Raw genomic sequence first — 25,904 nt, forward strand, 5'->3', positions numbered from 1 at the left:
CACTTTCCATGGTTCAGTAATCTTTTTTGGAGAAAGCTTATAGTGATTTTATATGCTTCAACTTGTCTATATGCATGAGATGCTTGTTTGACACTGTATATGTATGCTGGGTAAAATAGTCATCTTTTTATTTATTGGGAACTCTTCCATTCATTGCAGATCATACCGATTTTTTAGTAACTAATAGTGTAGTTGCAAAATTTCACCCATTGTCATCATTGTGTATTAGCATTTAATTAAATACCATCCCAGAGTGGAACATGACGGCACTGAAATTCTTGAATCTGACCAAAATTAAAGTCCAGATCCCAACTTTTATTTTCTTTCAGTAGGATAAAATAGCATGCTTCAAATTGATCTTGGTTTCTTTGGTTCCTGGTTCAATGTCTTTAGGAAGAGGTAGAAACTGTTGTGTCGATGCTCATCGAGCAGGCTCGAGCACTAGCTCGCACTGGGATGAAGAGACACCTCCGAGTTCTCCCCATGTATGCAGGACTGCCTTCCTTTGAGCAAATGAAAGTGTTTGAAAGGGTGTCACGCAGTGTCAGAAAGGTGAGACTATCCTGATGACCAAGGGTGTTGGCAACCGTCTATAATCATAATGATGCTCCTTTACTTGTTTTGAAACTTGCTAAACACAAGGCAGACTTCTAGGTCCATATTTCTGTGTAGTAGATCTAAAAGCACACAATAAATAATACATTGTGAAGATTTCTTTTTTTTTTTGAGATGGAGTCTCGCTCTGTTGCCCAGGCTGGAGTGCAGTGGCGCGATCTCAGCTCACTGCAAGCTCCGCCTCCCGGGTTCACGCCATTCTCCTGCCTCAGCCTCCTGAGTAGCTGGGACTACAGGCGCCCACCACCACACCCGGCTAATTTTTTTTTGTATTTTTAGTAGAGACGGGGTTTCACTAAGTTAGCCAGGATGGTCTTGATCTCCTGACCTTGTGATCCACCCACCTTGGCCTCCCAAAGTGCTGGGATTACAGGCGTCAGCCACCGCGCCCGGCCTGTTGTGAAGATTCTAAACCTGTCCCACTGAAGGATCACTTTGACAGTAGTTATCAGATCAGGTGACTTCTCTTTTCTTCTCTTCTGCCTTCCTAATATTTCCCACGACACATGCTTACTTTGGCTTAAGGGATTGTTTGGGGGGATTGAGGTCAGTCAGGAGCAATAGAAAAATTGGTACACATGGTTTCTAAATAATTTGTTTTAAGTATCAGCTTGCCTATTTTAAAGGGCCAAGTTTAAATCAATTAATTCAAGCTGTGGCTTAAAAATGTTTAGCCTTGAAGTGAGAATGAGGAAGGATGTGGTGGAAAGCATTGGTTTGAAGGAGCTGGCAGGCAGCCAGTCCGCCTGCTGTTCATGGTGCCCCTGGGCCTGACTCTGCCTTTTCCTTTCATTAGATGAGGACTGCACAGAACCAGCCCGAGGACAGCTTTTACTGTAGTAGCTATTTATCAACAGATGGCAGAGAATAGAGCAGGTGAGGGATGGTCTGAGGATCCACTCCCAATTTCAGACCACTTGGAAGAGGGTGCTCAGCCTCTTGACCATTGGGATGGAGCAACTTGAGTCTGCCCTGTCAAACATTAATTGCAGCCAGCCAATCAGGAGACCTGGATTCTGCCCCTGAGCTACTATGTGCCTTGGGACAACTGACTTAACCTCGAATCTGAGTTTTTGCAGCTGTAAAATGTAAATAATAATAACTTTCAGATAGGTGGTTTTATAGCATAACATCTTAATCCCAACTACATAAAAATATTAGGAAGACTATTTTATAAAATGATCATTTATAAAATAATTTTTAAAAAATGATTTATAAAATGTAAAGTGCCTGAAAAAAGTTCTAACTGCTATATATATGTGTCCCCTGCTACTTAAACCCTTCAGGGGCAGCTCCCAATGTACTGGGAATAAAATTCAAATACCTCATGGTGGCCCAGAGACCACATATGATTGCATATCTGTCTCCCTCTGCAACCTCATCTTGTACTTTGTATTTTGGCTGCACTGGCTGTTTCTCCTTCCTTTGAACTGTTTCTTCTTCTTGGATCTCTATAGGATTGGCTGCTGCTTGTTACTCAGGTCTCTGCTCAAAATCTTTCACAGAGGCTCTGCCTGGCCAACAAAAGTAAAGTAGCATGCCCTATTATTACAATAATATATAATATACATGTTATATGCTACATCATATCATATTGCCTCATTGTGTTAATATTTTCTTTATAGTATTTGTTGTTCTCTGAAATTATCTTCTTGTTTATGTTCAGCATGTCTTCACCCCAAACACTCAAACTAGAATGTAAACTCTGGCAGAGCAGGGGCCTTGTCTGTCTTGTTTATCCTACATCCCAGCACCTTGAACAGTGCTTGGCAAAGTGCACACCCTCAGAAAGTAATCATGATATGAATGAATAAATGACTATACCTGCGCAAGATGGAGGGTGATTTACTTTGGTTATGCCAAAGGGAAAAACTAACAAATGCTAGGCTCTGATCACTTTATATATTAATTGTTTATAGTCCCTTCAGTAGCCCTAGGGGAGGTGGTAAATCTTATTATATAGATGAGGAGACAGGTTCAGGAGGTTGAGTAACTTGTCCAGGATCACATGATTAGGGAGAATTCAAACCCAGGGCACCCCCTGACTTGGAAACTCACAGTCTTTCTAGTATATTAAACTGCCTCTCACAGATTCTGCAATGTTGGAAATGTTAAATCTTTTAGGATTTTTACGAGTTTGTTAAAAGCAAAAAGAATAAAATGAGTTTTATTCTTCTTTCTGTGGGGAACGTAGGTGATAGTGGCCACCAATGTGGCAGAAACCTCTATCACAATCAGCGGCATTGTGTATGTGATCGACTGTGGCTTTGTGAAACTCCGAGCCTACAATCCCAGGACAGCTATTGAATGCTTGGTGGTGGTGCCAGTCTCCCAGGCATCAGCTAATCAGCGAGCAGGACGTGGTGGTCGTAGTCGCTCGGGAAAATGTTATCGCCTTTATACAGGTTAGTGTGGCTTTCCCTAAGGGTTTTCGACTTTCTTATAGTCAGCCTGGGCAACAGAGTGTAGCAAATGTTTACTCCTAATGGTAGAACTTAACATAAAATACAGGCCTTCCTCACAAGGCCCTGTGTAATCAGATCCCCACTGCTTTCCTCACTCTAAATATGGTGTTTCTTTGTTACTAGTCCCCATTGGCCAAAGCTGGCCTGTGAGTGACTGCTTATTTGCTATCCTGTTCTAACCTAACATCTGGGCACAGGCCTGTGTAGCCATTTGTCCCTAGGGTGTGGGCTGTGTGTCCTGGAGCCTGTCTTTCTTGCCTTTCTTTCTTGACTTAATGTGCTGTTTTTGTATTCCAAGATCCCTGAGTCTTGCGGAGCCTCACATTGGGTTCCCCTTTTACTTCTGGTTCAGAGCATCTTTGCCAAGTGAAAATGGAAGGTCTGTCCCGAGACTCATTCATAGAAAACAAATAGTTGGTGAGCTCCTCCTCTGTGCTGTGCATCATGCTAGGCTCTGAGGGAACAGAAGGCAATTTTAATACTGTCTCAGCCTTTCTGGAGCTTTCTATCCAGCTTGAAGACAACCTTACCTATAGACAGTGATGGACCCAGAGCTGCTCTTTCTCTGCACTTCTCTTCTGTGGGGAATGCTGCTGAGATTTTCCCCAGTTGTCCAGACTCAATTTCCAAGTCATTGTTAATTCTCTTCTTTATCCAGTATCCATCTGCATTCACTTAACCAGGCCCAGGGTTTTTTTATTTTGTTTTGTTTCTTCTGGTGTGGCTACCCCTGAAGAAGGTCCAGGGGTTTTAGCTCTGCCATTTGTCTCTTCCTTTCTGGTTATTATTGTCCTTGTTCAGTCTTTGATGTTGATCTTTCTTTTAGCAGATGTTTGCAGAGCACCTGCTGTATGCTGGCCACGGTGCTAGAGCTTGGAGATCTGGGGCTAGTAACCATGGTCTGTGGCCACAGTGGCTGACAGTCTGGTGGTGGAGGTAGACCTCAAAACAGATCAGCATATTATGGTATGATAGGGAGCCATCCATAAAGAATCGGGAGCCTTGGAAGCAGAGAGCAGAGGCTTTTCCTTGGGCTGTTTTCCTTGCCCAGCAGATCTTCCTTATCTTTCAAATCCTCTCTCAGATGGCAGTTCCCTCATGAAGCTACCTTAGATGCCTTCTCCTAGAAGCTGGTGTTATCCTTCTGGGGATTTGGGGAGTGCTTCACAACCAGGGTGTTGTTTGAGCCTGATCTTACTGGCAATACAGTCCTTATCTAGGCAAAGAGGTGATTGGGGAGATTCAATTTCAGCGCACCAGGCTGAGGGAATGGAATGTACAAGTACTTGCAGGGAAGGAAGTGGGTTTGGAACATTCACAGAAGGGAGGGAATAGGCAGAACCCAGGGCCTGAGGACCAAGGGCAACCACTGAAGATGCTAAGAAGGAATGACTAGAGTGGAAAAGGGAGAGCCAGGACTGAAAGGGATTCTGACATGCAGAGAAGGTTTCAAGACATTTTTCTCTTCAAAAATTATTTATTGGGGTGAAATTTACATAACACAACATTAAACACATTAAAGTGAACAATTTATTATATTCACAATGTTGTGTGACCACTGCCTCCATCTAGTTTCAGAACATTTCAGCCACTCCAGAATAAAATCCCTTATGCTTTAAGCAGTTTCTCCCCATTCTTTCTGGCTACCAGTCCCTGGAAATCACCAACCTGTGTTCTTTTCAGTGGATTTCTCTCTTTTGGATATTTCATATAAAAAGTCATACAATATGTGACCTTTTGTGTCTGGCTTCTTTTAGCATAATGGTTTTGAGGCTTATCTACATTGTAGCATGTACTTCATTCCTTTTTATTACTGACTAATATTCTGTTGTATAGATAAACCACACTTTGTTTATTCTTTATTAGTTGTGGACATTTGGGCTGTTTTTGCCTTTTGGCTATTGTGAATAGTGCTGGTATGAACCTGCATGTACATGTACTTGAGTAGGTGTTTTTAATTCGTTTTGGCTATTACAGGGTTATATGTAATTTTGTTTAACTTCTAAGGAGCTCAAGTTACTTTTAAAGAGGCCAGCATTATCTCATGTGCCAAGAAATCATGGACTAAAGATAGGCAGGTGGATTTGGGTGAAAAGTCACTGAATCCCTTCGCATGAGCAGTTTAGTGGAAGTGGGGTTGGGGAGGGCCCCTGACTGTAATGAGTGCATTGGTGTCCAGCCTCTAGGCCTCCACAGGAGCCTCCAGACAAAGTATTGCTTTGAACAGGGTACCACCTGCTCAGACCCTCCACATTTTCTCAAACCATCCAGGATTTTTCCTCAGCTTATCTTCTCCTACTAACCACTGCAAATTGCTTCTCAGCTGAACTACTACACGACATGCTCTCTGCATGAGAAACGCTTAGATACCTTTTCCTTGAGCTGTTTCCTCTTTGCCCAACAGATCCTCCTTGTCCTTCAAATCCTCCCTCAAATGGCAACATGCAGCTTCCCTGGAGGACTTCTTCCAGCCACCCTGCTTCCTCCTTCCCTGAGCCTCCATTTCTCTTTGGGAGGACCACTCCTTGGGACTTTTCCTATTTCTCCTTGAGGGTCAGCTGTTTCTGGTCCAGGTCCCAGGCCCCTGCATATCACTGAAGCTTTTCAAGGGGATTGCCTGTGACTCCTACAGCTTCTGGCCCCATGCTTCACACACTTGAGTCCTCAGGAGAGCTTGCGTGTCATTGAACTTTTAGGAAACACCCACTTCCTGTGAGCTTTTCAGCAGGGTGGTCCTCTTATGTGGTAACTTTGTTTCTCCTTTGGTTAGTAGTGCGCTTGGAAAATGGGGTTATCCTATCAAGAAGCTGTACCCCAAATTCTCTTGAAACTAAAGGAAGTAGCTCATTTGGAACTTCCTGCTGTTGGCCGTCATCCAGAACCTTCTAGTTAGACCCAATTTGTATCAATTAGTCCACGGAATATTGGTTGTCTGTTTTCTCAAAGAAAACCTTTTTGAAGTTTTTCGGGGATAGTAGTATTTCTTCATGGCACTTTTTTTTTTTTCCTCTAGTTAACTAAAGCTTTATGATCTAAATGGAAGTTGGGTCACCCTTGTATTGTTTAAGAAGGGTGTACATCAGTTAAAATGTTGACTGATGTGGGAGGTTTTGGTGGGTGGAGCATTCTCTATATAATCCTTAAGCTTTCTGAATATACATGAAAATGAGTTAATCTCTTCCTCTTTTTTCCCCACCCTTCCTGCCTAGCTTTTATAAAAAGGCCTTCTTCCAAAGTTTCTTCTCCTTCCCCCTCCCTTTCTGCCCTTCCTGTCTTGGGATCTCTGTGTCTTAGGATGCTTTTTCCTGTGTAAGGTCACCTTTTCTTCCTGGTAGGGCATGTAAACATTCATTTCTTGGTTTGGGGCAGCATTGGATTCTGGGAATGATATTGTGTACCTGGCTTGTTGATTTAAAAATTTGATTTGGACAATTTTTGCTCTTTATAAGATTTGGTCATTTGTTGTATTTTGGTGATTTATCTTGAAATTGTTCTTTGCTTGTATGTGAAGCTCTTGCTTCCTTGACTTATTCCAAGCAGAGATGGTGGCAACTGGGAACTGATAGTGATTCAGCAAGTACTTGTTGGTTTGATTTAATGTTTTGCTGACAAAAAACATTAAAAAACAGAATTTTAGATAAAGTTTTATAAAGATGTATTCAAATATATTTATCTAAGGCATTTTAAAAATAGAATGGTCTTTCCTAAGTATAAAAATAACTTTATATCATGGTATCATGTGCATCTGCTTCTAGCATCCTAGAGCCCCTTGTTCAAGATAGAGAAGAAAATTTGTCCCTTGGCATAGTGATTGCATTTGATTGTGACATTTGGTCCCAAACAGTTCTGATTTCCTATCCTCAGAGGAAGCCTTTGACAAGTTGCCTCAGTCTACGGTTCCTGAGATGCAGCGTAGTAATTTGGCACCTGTCATCCTGCAGCTGAAAGCACTAGGTATTGACAACGTCCTCAGGTTCCACTTCATGTCGGTAAGTCCTGCCTGCTGTCTGGGGTCATAGGGAGGCTAGGGAGCTCACAGGGGGATGTCAGGACATTGTCGTAGGGCATGCCATCTTTCTTTTTTTCCCCTACTCAGGTCATGTGTTGTGTGTCTGCTTTGCAACCAGGCCCTGTGCAGGACGTAGGGGAAAACAGCCAGACAAGGTAGCCTCAATTCCTATTCTTACATAGTTCCTGTTCTTGTCTGCTGGGGAATAGAGACAAGTAAGTGGGTAATTACAGAGCAGTGTGCCCAGGGCTCTGAGAGACAAAGGAAGGGCCTCCCAGGTGAAACCTGAAACCCAAATAGGATCTCACCAGGTTAGGAGTGGAGAGTTCCAGGACAGCTGGTCTTTGTAGAGGCCTGGATGCAGGAGTACCATGATTGGGGGGTCCTTCCTGCAGCTTTAGATAGAGCTGCAGGAAGACCCTTGTGCCTGATTGCTTCCTGAGATGATTTCTAGGAGTGGAATGACTGGGTCAAAGGGCCATTGTCCTGTTTAGGGTCCTGTTACATGGCCAGATTGCTTTACCAATGTCAACTCTAGCAGTGCATGAATGCCCACCTTGTGGTACTTCCATCCGCGCCATGTTATCTTCTTTAGTTTTGCTGATTTGATTGGCCAGAGAGAGGAAATTACCTTTATTATAATTATTTTTAAATTTCTCATAAGATAGATTTTTATAAAAACATTTATTAGTCAGTTTGTATTTCTTCTGAATTGTTAAGCTATTTATCTGTTAGAATTTGTGTCTGTTAGTGATTTTCAAGAGTCCTTTGAATATTAAAGACATTAATTTTTATAATATTTCTTACAAATATTTTCTATTTATATTTTACTGTTTTTTTTTTTAATGTGTGAACATTCTAAACCTATTCACAGTAATCTGTTTTTGCCTTTATGATTTCTTTGGCTATTCTTTTTTTCTTTCTTTATTTTCTGAGACAGTCTCACTCTGTAGCCCCGGCTGGAGTGCAGTGGTGCCATCTTGGCTCACTGCAACCTCTGCCTCCCAGGCTCAAGTGATTCTTGTGCTTCAGCCTCTTGAGTGGCTGGGATTACAGGTGTGTGCCACCACGCCTGGCTAATTTTTTATATTTTTAGTAGAGACAAGGTTTTGCCTTGTTGCCCAGGCTGGTCTCAAACTCCTGAGCAGGTCAGGTGATCCACCCATCTGGGCCTCCTGAAGTGCTAGGATTATAGGCGTGAGCCACCACCCCCGGCCTCTTTGGTTATTCTTGCCCTTATGAAGTACTTCTTATATTTGGGTCAGTTAATACATATTCACTCATATTTTCTTCTAGAATTTTTATGATTTGAGAACTTTGTTTTTTCCCAACTGTATATGATATGACAAATCTGGAAAGTCTGGATTCTTGGATAGTAAAGTCCCTAATGTCGTATGTGATGGTAAACTAGGTGAATGAAAGAATAGAACATACAAATATCAACTCCCCCAAAGAAAATTGTGTACTTACCATAAGTATAGGGAAAATGGACCCTTTGATTATTGGTGTAGAGTAGAAGATATTATAAAGAAAAGATAAACAGGCTGAGCGTGGTGGCTTATGCCTGTAATCCCAGCACTTTGGGAGGCCGAGGCAGGTGGATCACTTGAGGTCCGGAGTTCAAGACCAGCCTGGCCAACATGGTGAAACCCCGTCTCTACTAAAAATACAAAAATTAGCCAGGCATGGTGGCATGCGCCTGTAGTCCCAGCTACTTGGGAGGCTTGAGGCAGGAGAAACGCTTGAACCCGGGAGGTGGAGGTTGCAGTGAGCCGAGATTGTGCCACTGCACTCCAGCCTGGGTAATAGGGCAAGACTCTTTCTTAAAAAAAAAAGAAAAGATAAACAGTATGTGCTGATTTAAAAGCTTATGAAAAGCCCCACATGTAAAATTAAAGAAAAACATACAGTGACAGAAATGACAGATCAGTATCTCAAAAAATACGAAGAGTTTTTATATGTACATCATTTACAGTAAATATTCACTAAATAAAGTTAAAGGAAAAAAACAGCACAAATTCAAATTTCAGCATCATTAGGACATGTTGAGCTTCTCTAGGAGAGAGGTGACTGCACGTTGATATAGCTATAAAGGATGACTTTACACTAATTTTTTTTTTTTTTGAGACAGAGTCTCTCTCTGTCACCCAGGCTGGAGTGCAGTTGTGCGATCTCAGCTCACTGCAACCTCTGCCTCTTGGGTTCAAGTGATTCTCGTATCTCAGCCTTCCAAGTAGCTGGGACTACAGGAAAGAGCCACCATGCTCGGTTAATTTTTGTATTTTTAGTAGAGACGGGGTTTTGCCGTTTTGGCCAGGATGGTCTTGAACGCCTGACCTCAGGTGATCTGCCCACCTTGGCCTCCCAAAGTGCTGGGATTACAGGTGTGAGCCACTGTGCGCAGTTGACTTTACACTAATTAAATGATTGAGTATAAACAAAAATGGTGAAATCCAAAACTGCCACAATTTGGGAAAGTAAATTCCTCCTGTGTTATACCGTTTCTGTCCCCATGGAGGACTTTCTGACAACATTTAATGAGCCGTAGAAATGTCTGCTATTTCTTCTCATAAAAATTTCTCCTGAAAAAATAATTCAGAAGAAGAAAAAAAGCTTACATATATGATAATGCTTATAGCATTTATATTACATTTAAAAATATAATGAAAATTATCGTTAAACTTTTGGACAGTTGAAAAATGAAAAAAAAACATACAAATTTATCTTCACATATTTCCTTCTGGTTATTATCCCCTGAAATTGTGGTTTTTATGATTGAAATTACAGAGTACATATAATTTTGTATATTTAGCAATGTTATTTACAATGGTGAAAAACTGGAACAATTTAATTGCCCAGCAATAAGAAAATTGACTTTTTTATGGAGTATGATTGTCATAGAGTATTATGCAGCCATCCGAAGTAGTTACTGTGAAGTTTGTATGGGTGCAAGAAACAATGAAAACAGAAAAACATGTAGTGAGAAGACCACACTAAAACTATACATAAACAGTAATTCCAGATATGTTAAAACAGTGTTTCTGTGTTATCCCAAATCAGTTGAGGTCGTAGAGAAATACTAGTGAATGTGATTAGATGAAAATACTATGGATAAGATTTTTGTGGAGAGGGGGATAAGTTTTTTTTGTTAATTGACTGGAAATCGGGCCAGGAATTGAGTCAGAGCTGACCTTGTTAGCTTTTTCTGTAACTGTTAAAAGCCTAGTTCAGAGATTGCTATTCCTGTTACCTCATCCACTCTCAGTATAAAAGATCCCAGAGGGTTTAAGCTCCTTCATTTAAGTGTTGCCCATTTTGCCTCTTTGTAGAGAAAGATGTTGTAAGCACCAAGGAAGGGCTAGTGGATCATTTACATGATTTGCTCAATGGTGATTTGTTGAATCCTCTCTGTGTAATGAATCCAATAGGTTTAGTTCCTGCCCTCGTAAGTGTGTTCACCTGTGTGTACGGTCACTACAACTTTTAAAAAAGTTTAACTTTGGTCTTTGGCAAACAAAGTAGGGAAGGTAGACTGGGAAAAATGAGGCCTGAGTTCAGCTTTGCCACCAACTGCCTATATGACCTTGTTCAGCTGTCTTTTCCTTATTGCAGTTCAGTTTCCTCATCTGTAAAACTGAGCTAAAACAATGTGATGATTAAAATACATTTGTTATTTGAATGCATTTAGAAAAAAATGCTATGTGAATTTAGAAAAAATGCGTTTAGAAAACATCCTATGCAGTTTAAAAATGTACTATAATTTTATTACCTGGGTTATTAGAAACCACATAATTTAGAGAGAAAAAATATGATGCCTGGCACTTAGGTGCTCAGTCAAGATTTGTAGAAGGAAAGGAGGTAAAGATTTGGAAAATCAGACTGAGGCTCACTACATCAGCTTTGCTTATGAACTTTAAGTTCTCTAGAACTATTATTTTTTGAAATTCAGATTCAACATATGTTGCAGTTTCCAGACAGGGATTAAGAAAAAACAAATTCAGCGTATGTTATTTACCCACCACGGGGCCTGGAGTGGGTCTATGGGGGATGCAAAGATAAATCATCCCCAAGCCCTGAGTGCTGCAGTGTCCTGGGGCCCCAGTGTGGTAGAAGGTTGAGTCTGTGAAGTAAAAATTAGAAATGTCTCAGGACGGTTTAAGGAAAATGAAGAGGTAGTTTAAGATAGGGACCTATCACGTCTGATGGAGGGGAGGATGAGGGAGCACTTCAAAGGGAAATGTTTCATCAAGCTGAGCCTTAAAGGCCAAGTAGTACAAGGGTGCCTAAAAGGACAGGAAGGACATTTCAAGAGGTGCCAACAGCAAGAACAGAAAAATGGAGGCTGGGAAGAATGGGGCATGTTAGAGGGGAGAATGGATTTGAAAAGGAAACAGCCACATTTTAATGTTTGTTGCCCAAATAAATTGATTTAGGAAGATTTTTATGTTTTTTCCAGCCCCCTCCAGCACAGTCAATGGTTCAAGCCTTGGAGTTACTGTATGCTCTGGGAGGTATGCCAGTTTCTCTCATCATTCTCTCTTATTATTATGTGTTGTCTTTTGCGATATTAGTGAGGTCGTATTCACTTTAGGGCTCTTAGTATCTTCAGGAATGGGATTGGTTCTCCCCATACATATAATCCCCCTAATGATACTTTATTGAAATAGGAAGTTGGGACCATAATTAGACACATGAAAGCTAATTATGACAGCCAGTATGTAAAACATGCCAGTTCATCAGAAGCTAGTAGTAAGAATCACCAGGGCTACACTCCTAAGAGATGTCTAGAGATCAGCAGTTCTCTACCAGGATGTCAGATCTTACCTCCCCAGACCTTTTTTCTCCACCCAACAACCACATCCTTAAAAATCGTGGCTCAGTATTCTCTCCCTAAATCCTCTTCATTTCATTCCTGGAGTTGCTTGTGGAGAATTGGGAACGTTATCAGCTTCTAACACCATGTTATGGGGGAACTTCTATGCAGTTGTCGATTGAAGATGTTATTAGGTTGGTGCAAAAATAATTGTGGTTTTTGCCATTGAAAGTAATGGCAAAACCCGCAATTGCTTTTGTCCCAACCTTAATAGTGTTTATCTTGACATAGAGAAAATCATAGTCTGAATTCACCTCTTTGGGGAGTACTGTCTCTTCTGTGACTGGTACCACAAATGAATATAATTTCCAATTTTGAATTAAGTTTTAGTGGAGATTTTGCTTTTTGAGATTTATTTTGAGTGTTACTTTTTTTTTAAGTAGCTGTATTGAAGTATAGTTTATGTACTATACAATTCACTCGTTTACAGTGTACAAATTCAGAGGCTTTTAGCATATTTTCAGGGTTGTGCAACCATCATCACAGTCTAATTGTAGAGCATATTCATCACCCAAAAAAGAAATCTTTACCCATTAACGCCGAACTTCTCATTCTCTTTCCCCCTAGTCCCCCAGCCCAAGGCAACCACTCTCTGGTTCAATCTCTATAGAGAGTTTTTATCTCTATAGGTGTGCCTTTTCTGGACATTTCATGTAAATGGAATTGTATAATACGTGGTCTTTTGTGATTGGCTTCTGTTTCAGTCTGTCTGCTGTTGCTATAACAGAATGCAAGAGGCTGGGTAATTTCTAAAGAGGTTTATTTGGCTCACCATTCAGGTGGCTGAAAGCTCCAAGATTAGGCAGCTGTATTTGAGGAGGGCCTCAGCCTGCTTCCACTCAAGGTGGAAAGCAAAAGGAGAGTGGGCAGGTGCAGAGATCACATGGCAAGAGAGGAAGCCAGGAAGAGAAACAGAGGAAGCCAGGCTCTTTTAAGAACCTGCTGTCATGGGAACTAATCCATTACTCACCCTGGGTAAGGGCATTAATCTGTTCATGAGGGATCACCCTCATGACCCATACACCTCCCAGTAGGCCCCATCTCCCAACACTGTCACGTTGGGGATCAAATTGCAACATGAGCTTTGGTGGGGACAAACTACATCCAAACCATAGCAGCTTCTTTCATTTAGTATGATGTTTCACAGGTTCCTTCATGTTGTAACGTATATTCATACCTTATCCCTTTTTATCGCTGAATAATATTCTGTTGTATGGATATACCACATATTTTTTATCCATTCATTAGTTGATAGACATTTGGGTTGTTTCCACTTTTTGGCTGATATAAATAATGCTGCTATAAATATTAGCATATAAATATGGTTTTGGTGGACATTCCCACCAGCAATGTATGAGAGTTCCAGTTTTTCCACATTGTTGCCAATGCTTGTAATTGTCTGTCTTTTGTTTTATAGCCATCCTAGTGGGTGTGAAACGGTATCTCTTGGTTTTGATTTGCGTTTCCCTGATGAGTCATGATGTTGAGCACTTTTTCGTGTGCTTGCTGCCCATTTGTAAATCTTCTTTGGAGGAAAGTCTGTTCAAATCCTTTGCCCATTTTTATTTGTGCTGTTGTCTTTTTTGTTTTTTTTTAAATTGAGTTGAAGTTCTTCATACATTCTGGGCACATATTCTTATCAGAGATGTGGTTTGTAAATATTTCTCCCATTTTTGTGTTTTGGCTTTTTACTTACATGTACTTACTTTTTACTTATTAGTATTGTTTGCAGTACAAAAATTTTAAGTTTTTGTGTGGTTCCATTTATCTGTATTTTTCTTTTGTTACGTGTGCCCTTGGTGTCATGTCTAAGAAACTTGCCTAACTTGTAGTCATTAAGATATTCTTCTAGGTTTTATAGTTTTGGCCCTTACATTAGGTCTGATCCATTTTAAGTTACTTTTTTGGTGTGGAGTGAGGTAGGGGTCCATCTTCATTCATTATGTTGATTTTACTTCTCTGTGAATAGCCAGTTACTGATTTAAAAGATCTCCAGTGATTTAAAAGACCTTCAGCTGAATTTACATAAGATCAGCCTGGAGTGAATGTGTGTTGGAGAAGGTTTCCACCCCCTCTTCTCAAGCATGTAATAGGAACTCGAAAGCACATTTCCTGGGCTGATCTGTAGTGAGGATGAGAGAATGTTGACAGCATAGGAGTTTTTATTTGGGCTGGTTTTTCTCCAGTCAAACAGAATGAAATTTAAAATATTTCCTATTTCTTCAATACCCTAAATAAGCTGGAAAAGATAGAGGGACCCCCCCCCGCCTCCAGCTTCATTTGATTTCAAGCTGAATTACCACCTTTAAAGAGATGTCTTACTGAGCTCTGCCTTACTGTGAGATCTTGCAGCGTTTAAGTAGTAAAACAGTAGTCTATATCTTGGGAATCCAATACCTGGATATTGGCAAGGTATTGCCAATAGAGGGCAAGAAGGGCAGGTGGGGAGTTGAAAGAGTCAGCCCAGTTCAGCAAAATGCTCAGGAGGCAGTTGCATGAACAGGGCTGGTGTTGGCACCAGAGGGATCTGGGTTAGTGTTTAGATTCCAAGTTGCTGGCCCTGTAGTTGCTCATTGTTGTTCTCATTGTGGCTAATAAAGAGATACTCAAGACTGGGTAATTTATAAAGGAAAGGTTTAATGGACTCACAGTTCCACATGGCTGGGGAGGCCTCACAGTCATGGAAGAGCAAAGGCATGTCTTATATGGCAGCAGGCAAGAGAACTTGTGCAGGGGAACTCCCATTTATAAAGCCATCAGATCTTGTGAGACTTATTATCACGAGAACAGTATGGGGGAGACTGCCCCTGTGATTCAGTTATCTCCACTTGGCCCTGCCCTTGACATGTTTACAATACAAGGTGAGATTTGGGTGGGGACACAGCCAAACCATATGACTCATTTAGTATGAGAAGGGCACAGGACACGGGATGCCATCGATACCATCCTGGCACATCTGTGGCCTGTCCGGTCCTGGAGGTGGAAGAAAGTCCAGACAGTGAGGGGGCAATGGAGATGGCAGAGAACCAGGAGAGTCGGGGGCCAGGAGCTGGCGAAGAGTAGTTCCAAGAAGCAGCGGCCAGCAGAGCCGAGTGCTGCTGAGGCCATCAGGAAGATGCCTTGTGTTTGGTGCTACCCAGTTGTTAGGTTCTTGGGAAGAATAGTCTCTTCGGAGTAGTGGGAACAGGTGAGGCTCTTGTGGATTGTGGAGAGGGTACAAGCAGGAGAAGGCTGCAGGGGGATTTCCTTATAATTAAGTCCTTGAATAGAAATCTTTAGAAGTATCAGTTTTTTTAAAAATTGGGTATTCAAGAGCTCAGTGGAGATCTTTTCTTCTTTTAATGTAATGGCATTCTAGTGTCAAATGGAGTTTGGTAGTGCATGAATCATCTTTTGGATACTTTCTTCTTTTTAGCATACATTATCTTTTATTCTCTCAGCAACTGTATGCCTTCCAACACAATAGTACCTGCCTTCTGATTTCTTTTGTTGTTCTTATGGCAGGTCTGGACAAAGACTGTCGCCTGACTGAACCGCTTGGCATGAGAATTGCAGAGTTTCCTTTGAATCCCATGTTTGCCAAAATGCTGCTTGAATCAGGTGGGTAGAGCCTGATAGCTTGAATTGATTTTATTTTGACTGTCAGAGGTGTTGTTTGCCTGAATTCTGAGCACCCTGGGGAGAGGGTACAATATGGTAAAAAAGTATATATATATCTGTAACATAACATTTATTGTTTTAACCATTTTATGTGTGTAGTTCTGTGATACAAAGTACGTTCACGTTGTTGTGCAACCATCAGCACCATCCATTTCTAGAACTTTTTCCATCTTTTCCATTGAAACTCCATACTTGGTAAACACAAATTCCTTATTCTCTCCTCTGCCCCGCCCCTGGCAACCACCACTACTTTCTGTCTCTATGAATTTGACTGCTCTAAGAACCCTCAGAAGTGCAATCACACAGTATTTGTCCTTTGTGACTCTCTTGTTTCTGTTAGCATAATGTCTTCCAGGTTCATCCATGTTGTAGTATGTGTTAAAATTTTCTTCATTTTTAAGGCGGAATAGTATTTTATTGTCTATCTATACCATGTTTTGTTTATTTATCTGTTGACAGACACTTTGGTTGCTTCTAACTTTTGGCTATTGTGAATAATGCTGCCATGAACATGGATACACAAATATCATTTTGAGTCCCTGCTTTTACGTTTATTGGGTATATAGCCAGAAGTGGAATTACTAAATCATGATAATTCTTTAATTTTTAAAAATGTATTTTTAATTGACAAATAATAATTGTATATATTTATGAGATACAGTGTGATGTTTTAATCTATGTACACATTGTAGATTCAGTCAAGCAAATTAACATATTCACCAACTCACCAACTTATCATTTTTTTGTGCTAAGAATTTGTGCTAAGAATGTTAAAATTCTATTCTTTTAGCAATTTTGAAATATACGATACATTATTATTAACTGTGGTCACCATGCAGTGCAATAGATCACTAAAACCTATTCCTCCAGTCTAACTGAAACTTTGTACCCTTTGATCAACACCTCCTCTTTCTCCATTCACCCCCTGACCCAGGGGATCTCCCAGCCTCTGGTAACCACCTTTCTACTCTCTGTTTCTATGAGATAGACTTTTATAGATTCCATATATGAGTGAGATCATATGGTGTTTGTCTTTCTGTGCCTGCCTTATTTCACTTGGCATAATGTCCTCCAGTTCCATTTATGCTGTCGTGAATGACAGTGTTCTCTTCTTTTTTTAAGGCTGCATGTTATTTCATTGTGTGTGTACATATTTATATAAACCACATTTTCTTTATTCATTCATCCAGTGAATGGACACTTGGATTGCTTCCAAATTGTGGCTGTTGTAAATAATGCTGAAATGAATATGGGAATGCAGATATCTCCTTGAAATACCAGTTTCAGTTCCTTTGGATATATACCTAGAAGTGTGATTGTCAGAGCATATAAGTCCATTTTTAGTTTTTTGAGGTAGTGCCCTACTATTTTCCATTAATAGGTATACCATTTTGCATTTCTGCCAGCAGTACACGAGGGTTCCAATTTCTTTGACTTCTTCAGATTTTTGTGAGCACATGGGTTCTAGGTTAAAATATCTGGAAGTCTTCTCGTAATTAGAAATCAAAGTCATCTAGAAAGTATAATTTGTTTTTTTACCTCTGGGAAAGACAGTTTAATTTTTTTCTTGGTTTTGTCTAACTTTTATGTCAACTAGCAATTTATGAAGATGTACTTTAGACCCAGTATGGGGAAAGCTAACTAATTATGTTTTGGAACAACCACTTGTCCTCAGCCTTCCATTTAGAAACAGGATTCTTTTTTTTTTTTTTTTTTTTTTGAGACAGTGTCTCACTCTGTCGCCTAGACTAGAGTGCAGTGGCGCAATCTCAGCTCACTACAACCTCTGCCTCCTGGGTTCAGTTCAAGCGATTCTTGTGCCTCAGCCTCCTGAGTAGCTGGGATTACAGGCATGTGCCACCATGCCCAGCTAATTTTGTATTTTTAGTAGAGATGGGGTTTCACTATGTTGGCCAGGCTGGTTTTGAACTCCCGACCTCAGGTCATCTGCCCGCCTCGGCCTCCCAAAGTGCTGGGATTACAGGTGTGAGCTACCACACCTGGCCGAGAAACAGGATTCTAAGTGTGGACTGGAGAAGTGCATCATTCATGAGGTGGGAGGCGGTGGGGAGATGGGATGAGCAGTGTAGTGTACTCTGCCTTGTGCCCTGGAGTGGTGATTGGTGATTGCTGGTGACTGTTTCCAGGTGCTCCAGCAGCCCCCAACGTGCTTTGCTGGTCTAGTTGTGCCTTGGGCTTCCCAGATGAGATGAACCCTTTTGAGAAGGAAGCCACTTCACAGAAGGGGTCAGGAGCAGAGAAACAGCAGAAGGGGCACAAGCCGCTCATGCCCTGTCCCCTCTCGGACTTCCTGCCAGGATTCCAGATGTTCCCACAGGAGGATAGGGAGCAGGTGTGGAGCTGACCTGCCCTTAGTGATGGGGCCAGTCTTGACCTTGGCTTATAGTCAGAGTCCCTTGTATTTCAGCTGCAGAGGGCAGTAACACCTCCTTTTTTGGAGTCCTTCAAGGCTACTATTCATCTGGGTTACATATGGGACTTCACATTTGGCTGAGCGAAATATTTTTATTTTATAAACTTCATTTTTTTGTTTTTATTTTTCTGAGAGAGGGTCTTGTGCTGTCACCCTGGCTGGAGTGCAGTGGCGTGAACTTGGCTCACTGCAGCCTTGACCTCCCGGCTTTAAGCAATCCTCCTGAGTAGCTGGATCACAGGCACATACCACCATGCCTGGCTAATTGTTTAATTTTTTGTAGAGATGGGGTTTTGCCATGCTGCCCAGGTTTATATACTATACACTTTAAAAATTAAGCTCTAGAAAAAATATGATCTTAGTCTTCAGTGTGGTGCAAGGAAAGTATCAGAAAATGTCTTTCACTTCTTGTTGACACATTATATGGTTGAAACCAAACATGCTTTTTGTTTTACAGGAAACTTCGGCTGTTCTCAGGAAATTCTAAGCATCGCTGCCATGATGCAGATCCAGAATATCTTTGTGGTCCCCCCAAACCAGAAGTCTCAGGCAGTAAGTCAGCTCTGTCCCCAGGCTGTCTGTACCAGTCTCTTTTGCTTTGAGCTTTCCTTGTCAAAACTGTACTCAGGAACTGCTGAAGACAGAGCTGTACAAATGTGATCTGCTCATGTTTTGAGTGTTTATTCCGTGCTTGATGTTGTGTCAGGTGTTTTGCAGGCATCATTCCACTTTATCTTCATTATAAGCCTGGGAAGTAGATATTATTATCATATTTTATTTATTTATTTATTTATTGAGAGGAAGTCTCGCTCTGTTGCTCAGGCTGGAATGCAGTGGCGTGATCTCAGCCCAATGCAACTGCACTCTGCCTCCCGGGTTCAAGTGATGCTCGTGCCTCCCATGTAGCTAGGATTACAAGCGTGCTCCACCACGCCCGGCTAATTTTTGTATTTTTAGTAGAGATGGGGTTTCACCATATTGGCCAGGCCGGTCTCGAACTCCTGACCTCAGGTGATCCGCCCGCTTTGACCTCCCAAAGTGCTGGTATTACAAGCGTGAGCCACCGTGCCCGGCCTATTATCATGTTTTAAAGATGGAGGCATAGAGAGGTTAGGTAACTCATTCACAGTTGCACAGCCAGAATTGTTGGCTCTGGATTCACAGTCCAGAGCCCCACACCTTAACCATTGAACTACCAACTTCTAGTTTCTGTCAGGGAAATTGTCATTCAGACTGCTCTGCTAGAAACCTTGGTGGGCACATTAGTGACATAAGAAGTCAGGTGCCAGGGTATAGCAGGCTGATTCTGGGCACCACACGACATCATGGTCATGTTGCAGGTGGACCATTATAAGCTAAAGAGATCCAATCCCCACCTAAGGTGCAGGCATCAGCAATGACTGAGTGAACACTGGAAAGATGGAAGGAAAAGTTTTGATACTGAAGAGATAGATACTCAGAAGTAAGGTGTGCCGATAGAGGTAGGTCAGAGATGAGTTCAAAGTCAGTTCCTGTTTGAAAGTCAGAGAATTAGCAGCCTTATGCATGGAGGGGCTGAATTTGTGTGTGTAATGAGGAGGAGAGAGACTTTCTTAGGGATTGTTGGGATCCTCCTTGTCAGTTGTATAACTATAGATTACAGAGTTTTTCTGCCTCTGTGCCCAGATGCTTATGTCTGTTTTTGTTTAGTTTTGTTTTTAATTAACCTGGAGGAGGAGAGAGACAAGAACACTAACATTTTATCAAATTTCTTTGCCAGATACCTTGTAGTAAATTATCTTAATCCACAGCAATCTTGATAGGTTTGGTTTCCTGATTTTACAGATAAGGAAATCAAGGCTGACAGAGGTTAAGTAAACAAGCTGAGTTCTTTCAAGATATGGCAGAGCTAGAATGCTGCAAACTAGGTCTTTCTGAATCCATAACCCACACGCTATTCACCATGCAATATTACTTCCCAGTGCAAAGTCAATTTCTTTCTTTCTTTCTTTTTTTCTTTTTTGAGACAGGGTCTCGCCCTGTTGCCTTGGTTGGAGCGCAGTGGTGCAAACATGGCTCCTGGGCTCAAGCGATCCTTCCACCTCAGCCTAGTAGCTGCGGCTTAGAGGCATACACCACCATGCCCTGCTGATTTTTTTTTTTAGTTTTTGTAGACATGGGGTTTACCTATGTTGCCCAGGCTGGTCTCGAACTCCTGGGTTCAGGCAATCCTCCCACCTTAGCCTCACCAAATGCTGGGATTATAGGTGTGAGCCACCACACCCAGCCAAGAGTGAAATTCTGAATGTTGCTTCATTCTTTCCAGATTCGAGTGCACCGTAAATTTGCTGTGGAGGAGGGCGACCACCTCACTATGCTCAATATATATGAAGCATTTATCAAAGTAAGCACAACTACTGCTCGAAGTGCCGCCTCAACACACCACCCTCTGGAGGTGATCTAGGAGGGAGGATCCCAGAAGTTCAGTTCGTAAAGGAATGTCCAAGACAGCCCTTGATTTTCCTGTTAGATTTATTGCCAGTACTTCTAACTGGTGGGTCGGGCTTTCTGCCTGAGTTTGTGGTGAGGTATTGCTGAGAAGAACACAGGAATCATTCATTGCTTTCCCTTGCTTCGAGATATGTTACACTAGTGGCAGGCCAGTGGCCCAGCCTCACGTCATCTCACATCCACTGTGCAGTAGACAGAAAGGCAACATTTGAATAGGAAGTTCTGTTACATTTTCTGCCAGGTGAATGAGGCTGAGAGCAACTTGTAGTCCTGGGTTGAATCTTCAAAGCTGTCCCAGCTGCCATGAGAAGACATTTAGTTGAGATCTGTGCATATTCACATATCCCACCCATATTTAGCTATAAGTGATGTTAATTTTTTATTGTTAATATTCTTTAAAACTAAGCAAATAATACAGCTTAAAGTTCTCATGAAAAATTGTTAATAAAGGTGATGAAAATGATGAAAAAAGAAACCTTACATAAAAGAAAGGGTATAATATTTCAGATTTTTAATATTCATTTCTTAAATACTCTTTTAGAAGTGAAGAAATACTAAATTTTTGTTTACCAGTGATTTGAGGAAGATTATTCAGTTGGTGAAAAGTTTTCAGAAAAAAGAAATTCATCTCTTTTTGAGACTTATGGCTTAAATCAGTTAAAATTCATTTGTACAGGCACAATGTATCATCTGCAGTCTGAAGCTTTCTCTACCAGTAGAAAGTGGGTATAGGTCTACATTGTATTATTCTATGGTTGCCTTCTTGGAATATCTTCTATTAATTACATTTTCTTTTTTAAAGCACTTTAACTTACAATAGAATTTCAGAGGTACATTTCCATAGCAATAATTTACTCTAAGACATAATGATCATACTTATGAATGCAGAAAAAATTAAATACTGTTGATAGAAAAATCATGCTTTGGGGACAAATAATAGTAATTTGTAAATTATTTCTACATTGGCAAGTGTCATATTGTTGGCTTCTAGTATAATAAAGTGATACATTCAAGCATGCCAAAGAAGAAAAGTTGATTTACAAAGAACCACATGGAGAAATGGTTCTTTCTGATAGTTCACATCTCATGAAGGTATGTAAGATTGAAACCGTCTCTGCGTGTCATTAAGTTCTCATTTGCCCTTTAGTGTAAAGAGTGAGGTTGCAGAGCAGTCAGATGTGTGCAAGGTTGTTAACATCTGTTTTGAGAGATGGGGCAAAAAAGGGCCAGTTCCCATCTTTAGATCTTATGCCGTTGAACAGCACATGGGGGAAGAGAGAAGAATGATCTTTACAACACAGCCTTAGTCGAGAACATGTCTGTTTTCTAACTCCCTCTCTCTGGGTTGTTCTGTAGCACAATAAGAACTCTCAATGGTGTCAGGAACATTTCCTGAATTACAAGGGTCTTGTCAGAGCTGCGACTGTAAGAGAACAATTGAAAAAGCTTCTTGTCAAGTTTCAAGTGCCCAAGAAGTCTAGTGAAGGTGAGAAGAAACTGTCCCACCTGGTGACCTCCCTTGCTTCATTCTGTTGAGTTGTCTTCCTAAAGTTCTCATGCTGGGCTGGTGTGAGGCAGCGTGGCGTGCTCCGTACCAACACTGGGTTTTATATTTTGAGTTGCCTGCATCTGTGAAAAGCTGAAGGTCAAGTTGCGTATTTTTTCCAAGGAGGTCTATTTTTCTTTCTGATGGGCATTCTTACTAAAGGAATTTCATAGCCCATGACAATACTTAAGAATCACTAACAGTCACATCAGTGCACATCATGTCATTGATTTTCCCATGTAGGCTTTGCAAGAAAAATTACTTTTTGGTCAGTGATATTAGTAGCTATTACATAAAAATTAAATTTTATATTCAAAGACAAGTATTATTAAAGCAAGTGCTGGTAGCCTAGGCAGTCACTAAAGGTAAGACAGAAAAGTACTATGTAAGACATAGTCTCTGGCCTCTAGCAGTGACAGTGACTACTATTAATCAGGGACACAGTAGGTTACGCTGTGGCAGGGGTTCTCCAAATATTCTCTTGCTCAATCTCGCACTCTGTGAGGTGTTGGTAATGTTATCCTCATTTTACAATTAGTCATAAGATCCTAGGGAGAAGTTAGATTAAATTCAGGACCACACAACTGGTAAGGAGGAGAGCCAGATCTGTATGTGGCTCAGAAGTCTACGTTTTTAAGGAAGTGACACACCCGCCTCAGCAGTCAGCCTGGAAGCCTAGTGTGCCAGGTACTCAGCCACATCCTCAGCACCATTAGTACTTGGTAACATTTCCTGAGTGCTTATAAGTGGCTAGACAGTGCACTGAGTGTTCCATGTGTTTATTAATTTAATGCTCACAACAACGCTGTGAAATGTGTGCTCTTTTCCCCATCTTATAGGTGAGAAAAGCGTGGCTAAGAGGTAAAATGTAACTTGCTGAAGTTACACAGTGAGGGTATGATGGAGTCAGAACCTGAGCCCAGGCGGTTCCATTTCAGTCTTCTTTTGTCTTTATACTAAGAGCAAGTGATTAAACAATGACGGAGTCTTGGCTTTTACTCTAAGGGAACAGTGTAATGAAGGGAGAGATTCATATGGATAGACAAAGTACTAAGATTATCAGTCCTCTTTGAAGTTAAAGTAGTAGATACTTTAGTAATCATAGAAGACGTGCTGGCAAATGTGGAAGGAATGCCGGGAAGAAGGAATCCAGAGAGGGCTGGCTTGGGAAGTCTTTCAGCTTCCTTGAGGTATGGTGGGAGTCCGGTCAAGCTTTGGGGTCTGGTTGAATTAGAAAATGGTGGCAAAGAGCACTCTAGGGAAGGAGGACTGGAGACAAGTGCTTGGAGTGAGTAGTACATGAGACGCTCAGAGAATATTTGATGGGTGAATACACTCACGAGAGAGGGAAGAGTTGAAACCTGGGCCATTGAGCCATGTTGGAGTCATTGATAGAAACAGGACGCTTACAAGGAGCACCTAGTTGGAGAGCAGCTGGTCAAACGCCTGTCACCCAGCAGGTAGATGACAGCCTTACTTCAGCAATTGGTGTTCTTCACCTGTGTTTCATTATCAGACCCCTGCCCAGGAGAAAAGTTAAATTTAAATTCTACCCAGCCTGAGAAATTAAATACTAAGGACTAAGATTTTGTAGGGTAGGATTGAGCTTTGGAGGGCCACCGGCCATTGTAGTGTCTAAGATGCTCCCCTCCCCCTGCCTCCAAGAACCAGTTTCCACCCCTTTGGAAGTGATATCACCCCTGTTTAGAGAGCATATTTTACATGGAAATTTCTTATGGACAATAGGAGAGAAGAGACTGGATATCGGATTAGATCATATTTAGACATGTAGATTTGAGATTTGTCAGCTCAGTGCTTAGGAACAATACAGAAAATCATGGAGACTAAATAAATTACATGCAAATTTAAAACATCTAAGGGTTAAAAAATAGCAATTAGTGAAAGATACTTTCAGCAGTCATGAGATAAATAATAAAGATTAAAAACTTTATTGTAGAATGATTTTATTTAATATATTTAGGAAAAAACAGTTTTCAGGTTGATAAATGGGCTAAGGATTAGAACAAAAAATTCACAAAAGAAGAAATATGCCGATAGTAATCAAATAAATGTAATATAAAAGAAGGTAACACTTTTTGCCAAAACATTGCTAGTAAGAATGCAGTGAAACTGCCATTTTTATATATTGTTGATGGCTTTGGAAATAGTACCACCTTTATGGAACTTACTTACCAACATGCTTTATTCCATTGGATCTAAGATACCATCATGTGTAAGAAACATCGTTATTTTATGTGTCACCAAAGAAAAAAATGCTGCCAGTTATCATTGTAAAATGCTATCCTAATTTCAGTGAATTAAAGTTAGAAAAAGAGCGAGTCTTAAAATTGATGAGATGTGATATGTCATTAACCATAAAAATAACATTAGCCTTTTGCACAACAATTTGGAATGTATCCTATGGACATCATCTAATAGTGGGGAAGCTTTATTCATGGAAGATGTTAGCTGTAGCAATAGAAACACCAGTTAAAATGGAACATTTGAAAAATTTGAAGAATTACTTCAATTTTCAAACACTAGCTCATAACCACAGAAGTAACGTTGTATAGTATTTCCAGTTTGTGTTTTATAGAAAGAACATCATTGCCATATGACACTCTTTTACAAAGGAGTTCTGAGGTCACTGAGCAGCCTGCAGAGCAGCACTCTTAGGTTCTGGTGCCCAGCCATGGTCCAGTCATCTGTGGCTTAGGGGAGGTTGGAGGGGTCCCAGGTTCAAGGAGCAGACCAGCATTGTTCTCAGCAGCAGTTGTGGGGAGTGGGACCTCCTTAGATGGTGCTGGGGCAGGCATCCAGCATTGGGAAGGGTAGGGCTGGAGCCATTTCAGGAGAGGGTTTCCAGGTGTCTTGAAGCAGCCTGGGGTGGTGCTGGGAGTGGATCCTGTGCATTAGAGCACACGGAGCCTAGGGCAGGCAAGGGTTTCACCTGCCTCTCTGTTGGCTGCCTATGTAGGTGACCCGGATCCGGTTCTGAGGTGCATTGTCTCCGGCTTCTTCGCCAATGCAGCAAGGTTTCATTCTACTGGAGCTTATAGGTAACATGATACTTGGTGAAGTCATTTGTTAAAGGAACAATCTTACAAATGACCCAAACCCCACAGAAAGCTGTGCAGAGATAGTAATTGCATAATTATTTGTAATTTCTACCATGTCTCCTTCCAAAACTGAGTTGAGGTTAGCGACATAGCTTTAAGCAAAATATCTTGACTTTCTAAAATTGATTCTCACATATTCAGCTCATCTATATGTTGTATGTTTTAGAAGGATGACAATTATACATCTTGAGGCTGGTAATATTTCAATTCTAATGATAGAATAATGACCTGAAGAAACTATTAAAAATAATGTTTCTCAGAGAAGTTATTTTACAATTGGCTAGTTTATTATGTCTTCAGAGATCTGCACGACTGAAGTCCCCTCCCACCCTGGTATAGTGTGGCCACGTCTGGTGTCTTTGGAGGTAGCCAGGTGTTTCTCATGTGCTGGATGTGCCTCCTGCTACATAACCTGATTCTTCCAGTTCCATTTTCTAGGCATAGGAAATCACTCATTGATGCCTTCCTAATGGTCTTTACTATATTCAAATGCAGTGAAAACTAAGCATAGCTTAGGCATACTGTAGCCTGTCAGTATCATGATTCTCCAAACTAATCATTCCAGTGCTTTGAATTGTTACTTTTATTCTGTCTTTTCTGTCTTTGGCTCATTTTAGTTTCATAACCTCACTGTAGCCTCCTAAAAGTGTAGCTATCATCATTTTCTGTTCTTTAATAAGAGAACACTCCAAA

At 41.0% G+C, this 25,904-nt stretch overlaps 1 protein-coding gene across 4 annotated transcripts in view; it reads left to right on the top strand.

Moving 5' to 3' along the window:
* DHX35 (DEAH-box helicase 35) overlaps positions 1-25,904 on the top strand; it is a 77,593-nt gene that overhangs the window by 41,229 nt on the left and 10,460 nt on the right. For 2 of the 4 annotated variants that reach the window (XM_003825890.4, XM_034946938.3), the window contains 9 exons: positions 394-552; positions 2,810-3,020; positions 6,945-7,069; positions 11,546-11,600; positions 15,467-15,562; positions 18,514-18,608; positions 20,362-20,439; positions 21,903-22,032; positions 25,070-25,151. In XM_003825890.4, coding sequence (XP_003825938.2) covers positions 394-552; positions 2,810-3,020; positions 6,945-7,069; positions 11,546-11,600; positions 15,467-15,562; positions 18,514-18,608; positions 20,362-20,439; positions 21,903-22,032; positions 25,070-25,151 — 1,031 coding nt within the window. The remainder of the gene's footprint in view (positions 1-393; positions 553-2,809; positions 3,021-6,944; positions 7,070-11,545; positions 11,601-15,466; positions 15,563-18,513; positions 18,609-20,361; positions 20,440-21,902; positions 22,033-25,069; positions 25,152-25,904) is intronic. The other 2 variants (XM_008951276.4, XM_063601238.1) reach the window with 2 other exon arrangements.

This window comes from Pan paniscus, chromosome 21 (assembly GCF_029289425.2).
Source record: "Pan paniscus chromosome 21, NHGRI_mPanPan1-v2.0_pri, whole genome shotgun sequence".
Taxonomy (NCBI): domain Eukaryota; kingdom Metazoa; phylum Chordata; class Mammalia; order Primates; family Hominidae; genus Pan; species Pan paniscus.